Here is an 8,876-nt window from a genome sequence, read left to right as displayed (position 1 = left end):
TGGGCAAGGCGCCGGGACGTTTCAAGGCAGACCTGGGGAGGAGGTCCGGTCCAGCTGGAACTCGGAGCAGGGAGGCCCCCCGTGGGCCGGCTCCCCGGCTCCCCGCCTCGGCGCACAGTGCGTTTTATCACTGACGCCAGGGCCCCAGCCGTGACACCCGGTGCTGCCTAAACGGGCCACTGGGGCTTTAAATCCCTGCTCCAAGGTCACTTCCATTTTCCTGCTCACTGAGCACAACCAAACATTTGCTTCCGAGAGAAAAGTCTATCCCTTAACGCTGCAAGCACAGAAGTGACCCACCGCCCACCCCCTCTGCAGAGGAGACACAACTCCCCAGATTGCGGCTGGAGACACTCACCATCCCCCTCTCCTCTGCCTTCCCCACCCAGGGCAGCCTTGGCGGCCACAGGGAGTGCAGGGCTCTGAGACTCAAAGGCACTCGGCTCTGGGCCACCTCGGGGGCCTCTGCCTCCTCATCTGGACAACGGGTACATCACGCCCACTTCCCAGGACACAAGATCGTGGGTGCTGATCTAAATGGGACCCCAAAACTGGGAGCTTCGCCAGCGCACCTGGACTTTTTGCCTCCTGCTGGGTCACTAATCATCCGAGAGATGCATGTGTGACCTGCCTGCCTCCCACTCCTCCAGTCTTGTCTGCACCAAGTCCACGGTGCCTCCCACCCTCCACTAACTGGCATCCTCTGCAGACGTGGCTTCATCAGCTCCTCCAGCCCCTCCCGTGGCTCCCGCAGCCATGCAGCCTGAAGTCTAAAATCCGAAGCTGTGAGTTCCATGACTGTCTCACCCAGGCCCTGTCAACCTCTGCATCTGTCACCCTCACCACAGCCACACTACTGACCACACTGCCTATCCCATGAGCCCCATGAGGACAGTCCTCCTTAGAGGCAGGCCTGGAGGGCTCATTCTCCGAGTGAGAGTCAGGGTCCCGTGTGCAGATTTGACCACAAGAGCTCAGAGGTCTAGTCCTCGGTGCTGCGCGTCACCAAAGCTCTGGGCCATCTCCACCCTCAGCCCTTCCCCTCTTAAAGCCGGGTCTGCTCTGCTTCAGAACCGACGTCCCCAAGCAGGACAGCACAAGCTCTGGGTCAGCTGACCCAGGAGGTCAAATCTCAGCTTTGTTTTTCACCAGCTGTGTGATCTTGGGCAAGTCCCCATGCCTCAGTTTCCCCATAGTGTTCTTATCAGGTAAAGGCTCTAAGAACGGAGCCTGGGGCACAGCATCATCATTATAATCTTCCCCATAGTTCTGACTTACGGAGCGTGTCCTATGTGTCACTCTACAGTCATTCTGTCCTCACCCTCACTCTGCAAGGCGGGACATATTATTCTTGTTTTACAAATGAGGCAACCAGGTGCTAGAGGGGCAATTTACCTAGAATCCTAGCCCAGGCCTTCCTGACCCCAAGCCCCTGCTCTTCGAGCCAATACCTTTTACATGCACACACCAGACGCTGGGTCCTAAGCTCTTTATGTGTATTATCACATGTGTGAGCCTTGCAATAGCCCTACCAGGTAGGTACTATTATTATCCCATTTCACAGATAAGGAAACAAAGGAACAGAGAGGTTCAGTAGCATACACAAGGTCACACAGCAACCAGCAGCACAGCCAGGACTGGAACCCAGGCAGCTGAGGTCAGAGCCTAACTGCCCCCTTCTGTGTCTCATCCCTGCTTTGCTCTCTCTTGTTTCCTGTGATCCTCTTAACAACCCCTCAAGGCAGATAGTCCGAGTCCTGTTTCACAGCAGGTGTGAAATTAAACCAAGAGACAATACATTTCCAGCTGTGCAAATAAAATGGCTCAGAACTTTCCTCAAGTTCTTTCTGCATTATTACATTCTGGAAAAGCTCTCACTGGGAGCTGCGGCTGCAGCTACCTTGGTGACACTGCATTTCTTTCTTGTCCTTCTAGTCCATGCTTTAACCGCACAGACTGTTCTGCGGACTCCAGACTGGCAGAAGGGCAACGGACACATTAAGGGGGTCACAGATCAGGAACGAAATCCGACGGCAGAACACCAAGAAACCCTTCACCCAGAATTCAGCTCAGTGCTGGGGGTTGGGGAGTGGCTGGCCGTGTGCCTGACACTGTTTGCAGGAACTGTACCCAACACCTTGGAATGCCTGGAGGGAGGACCTTCTGGCTGTAGACCAGCATGTCAAACATGCTGTTGGCTCCATGCCCACAAAGAAGGAAGGCATCGTTCATTGTGCCCAATGTTCTTTCCCACAGAAGCAAGGTGCAGCCTCAGGATCCTTTGTAGAACAGTATTCCAGGCAGCACTGAGGACTACATGTCGCCGCTTCCTTGCAGCTAAGAGTGGTATGTGATAACTTTTTGGCCAATGAGCTATAAGCAGAAACATGGTGTGGTATTTCTGAGACATTATCTCAAAGGGAGACAGTGTGTCCTCCTTCAGCTCTGCTTTCATCCTACTGCCTGGAATGTGGATGCAAGGGCTGGAGCTCTGGCAGCCATTCTGGGTCATGAGGTACCTTTAGGAATGGAAGTCACAAGTTGGGAAAGTAGAGTTGCAGGCGGAAAGAGCCTGGGGCACCTCGTGGAGTCCCACAATATCCTTGAACTGCCTGCTTCCAGGCTGGTCTTAAATGAGAAACGAACCTCTATTCTTGTTTAAGCCTATATAGCAGTGGTTCTCAACCTTCCTAATGCTGCGACCCTTTCATACAGTTCCTCATGTTGTGGTGACCCCCAACCATAAAATTATTTTCGTTGCTACTTCATAACTGTAATTTTGCTACTGTTATGAATCGTAATGTAAATATCTGATATGCAGGATGTATTTTCATTGTTACAAATTGAACATAATTAAAGCATAGTGATTAATCACAAAAACAATATGTAATTATATATGTGTTTTCCGATGGTCTTAGGCGACCCCTGTGAAAGGGTCGTTCGACCCCCAAAGGGGTCGAGACCCACAGGTTGAGAACCACTGCTATACAGTATTAGGGATTTGGGGTTGTACAAAGTCTGACCAAACTTATACTGATAGCCCCCTAACACCCTCTTACTCCCCATGTGCATTTCCAGCGTGCTCTCTAATTTGCAGGCGCCTGAAACTATCAAGCTGCTTCACACCCCAAGCCTGTACCTGTGACATGCTGTTCCTCTCTCTGAAACACACTCTCCCTCCTCTAGTTGGCAAACACCACTCCTCCTTCAAGACTCAGCTCAAGTGGGAAGACTCTGGGGGAAGCTGCCTTGGATTACAAGGTTATCGTGCATCTACCTCCTGAGTTTTCATGGTGCTCTGCGTCTCCTGCTCAACTGTAGCCCCTATCACCCTCTCCTGTAATTATCTATAACCAAAGCTATCTTGGGAAGCTCCTGGTAGCAAAGGCAGTGCCCAAGCTTCCCCATGGGCCCAGGCGGAGGGAGCACCGTGAATGTCTGTGGAAAGAATGAATAACATATGAATGAGTGTCTGGAGGGGTCAGACATTCTAGGCTATAAAAGCTCCAGCAGCTGCTGTAGCCAGGGAGGGCTTCCTGGAGGAAGAGGTGGTAGACAGGAGCACAGAGCACACTAGCTTGGGCTATTGGGCCAGGCTACTGCCTGTGGCACAGAAATCAGACACCATAAACCCTCAAGAGATCTTTATATGGCTTAACAGAATGTCTCCAAGAGAGTCCCTAAGCATCTCTGAGAGGTCATGGCCCCCAGCTGCTGGATCACCAATTGGTAGTGATTGACAGGGCAGCTGTCTAAATGAGCTCCAAGGCCCCGGGTCGGGCAGGGGAGGGGTCAAGCATTGTTGGAAACTGAGCTTACTCTGCTGGCGTTGTATAACCATCTGGTTTGGGTCAGAGGTCTCCAGGGACAGGTTTGATTTATAGGCCTGTGTAGCCGCCCAGGCGGCATGGGGGAGGGCACAGAGAGGCCAGGGCAGGGGTGTGGGGGAGGAGGAGAGAGGGCCAGGCCGGGGCCCCTCGGAAGCTGAGCAAGCACCATGCTTTTGCTCTCAGCCTCGGAATGCCTCAGGTTGCTTTTAATAGAGAAACATCACAAAAGAAAGTACTGAAAAGGCCAAGAAGCCCTCATGGTGACCACTCCCGGGGCTGTAGGAGACACGGATGCACGTGAGCTCCTGCGGTGAGGCCCTGCAGGAGACGTGCTCTGGGCTTGTCACACGGACGGGCGCACTGACCTCTCTGCCACCCTCCAGCACAGCCATTATTAGCCACATTTTACAGCCGATGACACCACAGCGAAAGCCCAGAGAGTCCCACAGCCTTGAAGGGCAGAGCTGGGATTCAAACATCGGCTCTCTGCCTAATTTCAGGCCTTTGCCCTCCTTAGGGCCTCCAGAAGTTTCTGGAGTTCAGAGGAGGGAGAGGTAAGCAGGGGCCACAGTCCGATGAGGAGGAGCCACAGAGAAAGGTGTCCGGGGACTGGTCACTAACAAGGTGGCCGTGCCTTCCTCCTTTCTGGGTTTAAAAACCCCCAAATCGCCTCCATCCACCCAAAGGTGCTCCAGCAGCCCAGAACAGAGTTGTCAACACGGACCGAGACGATCAAAGAGGACTTTTAAAACGAAGTTGGCATCTCTCCGAGCCTGGAGAAAGGATCGCTCTAGGCGGATGGAGGAGTGGGTCTGGCCTCAGGCAGGGGGCACAGCACAAGCAGAAGTGTGGGGGTGAGATCTGCCTGCTGAGATGGGGGTGCTGGCCTGCGGCTACAGGGCCAGCTGGGCCTGGGGAGGGAGACCACACACGGGGCACATCCCCTCGGGTCAGCCTAGAGAAAAGCACAGCTAAGACCCTCCTCCCTGGGGCAGAGCCAGCTGTGGCCTTTCTCCTGGGAGGCTGAGAACTTGGGACCAAGAGACACACCACCAGGGTTCTACTAGGGGTGGTGGGACTGGGTAGCACGGAGACAAGTGTCTCCTCTGAGAAACCACGGACCACGCTTCCCATGGGCCCTCCACAGGAGCCGGGGAAGCCATGTGCCTGGCACTGCGCCGAGCTCCTTGGATATGTTAGGTGGCCCCACTGTCTGGTGAGGGCACCTGGGTCTCAGGGGAGTGCCGTGGCCGGCCCAGGTCACACAGCTCGGCAAAACCGGGCCCTAAACCCTTATCTAGAGAAGTTCAGATCATCATGCCGAGACTGAGCAAGGAGAGCAGGGACGCCACCCTGCATTCCAGGTGCTTAAAAACCTGGTGCAGCTCATCGGAGCAGAGGGACGACACCAGGGCCAAGAAAGGAGGCCTCGGGGCATCCCGAAAGGGAGACTTGGGACCTGGGAGTCAGACAGACTCGGGTCCCAGTTCCAGTTCTGGCCCTGCAGCCTCTCACAGCCTCAATGTCTTCATCCATGAAATGGGGATATTAACACAAACCATTCAAAAAGGCTTAATGGAATTGTATATGCATATATAAAGCCCTTCCTTGGGGGCAGGGAGATGTTCATCAAATGGTTACTCTGACTTATCTTCACCGACAGTTTTGTTGGGAAGCACACCCACTTTGGGTGGGAAAGATGGCTCTGGAGGCACTCATTCTCCCCTCTCTGTTCTGCACATCTGTGGTGGGGACTTCACCAAACACCAGAGCCGGAGCTGAGCAATGAACCCAACCAGGGCTGGTGTGCAGCTGGCAATCCATCACCAACAAGTCAGCCAGAAATGTCACCTAGGAATGCAGCTGAAAGCCCATTTCAGCCGGGGACGGCCCGCATCATGAAACTGGACACCAGGCTACTTCCTGCCAAGCGCACACCCGCAGGAGATGCTGGCGAAGCCCAGCTCTGGCCTTTGACCTCTGCCCTTGAGTTGTTTACGTGCACCAGCAGGGCAGGGGTCGGAGCCTGAGATGGGCCAAGGGTTCAGAAAATGACAACCAGACCCAGCCGGACGCACACATGTGTCAGGGACAGGGAGGGAGGGGCATGCGGACGCGCTGGTGAAAGGCGGCAGGGTCAGGAGGAAAGCCAAGAGCCAGCGTGGTCCCACAGGCGGCCGCCAGCGCCTCTCTGCCCCACGGCGGTTCCACAGCATGGACAGAAAGCCGCCTGCGTGTCCAGGGCTGTGAGGTCACGGGAAGAACATGCTTCTTGCCTTCCCCAAAGAGCCTACTGCCCACGTGGAGAGAAGGAAGGGAACCCCAGTACCTTCAAGTCACGCTGCGGACAGCCTATGACACTGATGGCGAACCTTTTGAGCTCGGTGTGTCAGCATTTTGAAAAACCCTAACTTAACTCTGGTGCCGTGTCACATATAGAAATTTTTTGATATTTGCAACCATAGTAAAACAAAGACGTATATTTTTGATATTTATTTTATATATTTAAATGCCATTTAACAAAGAAAAATCAACCAAAAAAATGAGTTCGAGTGTCACCTCTGACATGCGTGTCATAGGTTCGCCATCACTGGCCTATGATGACGAGTCAAAATGCATCGTCCACAGCCTGTGAGAAGCAGCCTCTCACATGATCCGGCCGTACCACGTGCAAAGGGCTTGCAAGGGTCTGATTTAGTCCGTCTCCATAACAACCCTCTTCCTTATTCCTCCCCTTTCACCGGAGGAGACAGAGGCCCAGTGGGCTCAGGGCCTCACCCAAGGACCTAGGAAGGGTGTTGCCGCTCCCCGACCCCAACCAGGGTGTTCTGGGCTATTGTCTCCCCCACCGAGGCTGCCTCTCCCTCCAGCAGCGCTCCTGACCCCTGCTGTCCCCCAGGTCCCCCTCCTCCGAATTCCTGGCATACCTCTTGTCATTGCCCCCCTCGTGGCTCTCTCCACCCAGGAGCTCTGACCTTCTGTAAGGTTGCCTGGGCATCTGCCCTGCATTGTCTTCCCGCACCCACCCCCTCATGCTGGGGGCCTGTGGCTGGGGAGCACCTGAGTGTGGCTAGTGCAACTGAAGAACTGAATTTTTAGCTTAATTTTTTAAAATATATTTTTATTGATTTCAGAAAGGAAGGGAGAGGGAGAGAGAGATAGAAACATCAATGATAAGAGAGTCATTGATCGGCCGCCTCCTGCATACCCCACCCTGGGGATCGAGCCCGCAACTGGGCATGTGCCCTGAACGATAATCGAACAGTGACCTCCTGGTTCATAGGTCGATGTTCAACCACTGAGCCACGCCAGCCGGGCTTAGCTTAATTTTAATTAATGTAAACGTAACTGTAAATAGCCACATGGCTACTGTATTGGGCAGCGCAGCAGTGTAAAGTGTTTGTCATCTCCCCAAATCAGGTTTGCAGACAGTTTCCCAATAGTTGATACCAATGAACAATGGCGACTCTGAGGCCATCTTGTCCTTCTTCTGATGGAGAAACAGAGGCACAGAGCGGGGAGGTGGCTTACCCCAGCTCATATAGCTGGTGGCCAGGTGTCCTGGCTCCGGGTCCAGTGTTCTGTCTCTTCCTAGGACTCGTCTCTTCTCCTCCCTCTTTTCCACCCCAAATCAGACTCAGGGTAAAATCCAATTAGTTCAGGTAGAAAATGCCTTTTCAGCCTTCACACATCTGAACAACCCATTTTGGCAAAACGCCTTGAAAAGCCAAGGAAGGCTGCCCGTGCCAGTCAAAGGGGAAACAAAAGCCCTCAAACCGCCATGTCCCTGCTGGGTGGCTTGCCCAGCCTGGAGGTGACATGCGCCCAGGCCAGCAGAGGCCTGTCCGGGCCTTGGGGCTCTGCCACACCAGGGGACAGAAGGGAGGGCAGAGCCCGCCTGAGCCGAACCAGCCTGGTGTCCCCTCCCAGGGTACAGCCAACATGGAGAAGCCACAGCACAGTGGACAGTGGGTGGCTGGGTGGTTGAGCGTCAACCTATGAACTGGGAGGTCATGGTTCAATTCCTGGTCCGGCATGTGCCAGGGTTGTGGGCTTGGTCCTCGGTGCGGGGCGTGTACTGGGGGGAGGATTAGTGGTTCTCTCTCATCATTGATGTTTCTATCTCTCTCCCCCTCCCTTCCTCTCTGAAATCAATAAAGATATATTTTAAAAAACAAACAAACAAAAACTACAAAAGAACTGCATGGGGTGGGGACTCCTCAAGACCACATGGGCCCCCCCTCCCGCTCTTAGAGGCCCCTTCTCTAGGCTGGACTGCCCGGTGGCGCTGGGTAGACCCATGGAACTCTGCGCTTCGACATACACACACCTAGAGTTCTGCTTCTGGAACAATGACAAGGTGTAGAAACAAAACATGGGCTTCAAATCAGCTCGCCCACTCGCGGGGCGACCCGGGCACGGCCCCCAAACCTTCTGGGCCTCCACCAGCTCATGTGCAAAGTGGAAATGACGATATCCACCCCAGTCAAAGGCCATACCCCACCGACTGGCTCTCCCCCCGGATCTCCCCCCGGCTCTCTCGTAGGTCTCACTCGTAGGTCTCACTCACATGCCCCCTCCCCAGAAAGGGGGCCACGGCAGCTGGTCAGCCACACTCTGCATCATTTCCTCCAGTCTTGTTCTCTGAAATCACACTGAGCTATAAATTTACATGGCATTGGTTTTTCTGGGTTTTTTGTCTGTTTGTTTTTGGGGTTTTTTTTTCTGTTTCTGTCTGTCTCTCCCCCTGAACAGTGCCTGGCACAGAGGAGGTGTTCAGAAACTAGCCACCGAGTGACCGGTGGACGGGGGAAGCCCCTCCCACTGTGACTGTGGCTCCGGCCCAGGCGGCACAGGCAGGCCCTTCACAGACGCCGAGTGACAGGATCAATGGCTGACGTCACCGCCCCTTCCCACACCAGGGGCAGGGTGGCTCCGCAGGACCGTGTGTGGCTGTGGAAAAAGCAATGGCTTCTTGACACGCAGATCAAATTAGTGGCTGTGGGCAGGCGCGCCTAATTTCCAGGTACCGTTCCCAGCTAACTG

General features: G+C 54.2%; 1 protein-coding gene across 4 annotated transcripts in view; it reads right to left on the bottom strand.

The window, feature by feature from the left end:
• Positions 1-8,876, bottom strand: part of SPSB4 (splA/ryanodine receptor domain and SOCS box containing 4) — an 81,241-nt gene that overhangs the window by 46,807 nt on the left and 25,558 nt on the right. Inside the window, exon 3 of one of the 4 annotated variants that reach the window (XM_023749587.1) lies at positions 2,160-2,519. The exons of 2 other annotated variants lie outside the window; for them this stretch is intronic. In XM_023749587.1, the coding sequence (XP_023605355.1) occupies positions 2,509-2,519 (11 nt within the window). In that variant the 3' untranslated portion in view covers positions 2,160-2,508. Of the gene's footprint in view, positions 1-2,159; positions 2,520-5,644; positions 5,682-8,876 lie in introns of those variants that run through there. One more of the 4 variants, XM_014451122.2, reaches the window with a different exon arrangement.

The sequence above is a fragment of the Myotis lucifugus genome, unplaced genomic scaffold, assembly GCF_000147115.1.
Source record: "Myotis lucifugus unplaced genomic scaffold, Myoluc2.0 scaffold_8, whole genome shotgun sequence".
NCBI classification, from domain to species: Eukaryota; Metazoa; Chordata; class Mammalia; order Chiroptera; family Vespertilionidae; genus Myotis; species Myotis lucifugus.
This window is presented reverse-complemented; position numbering and strand designations above follow the sequence as displayed.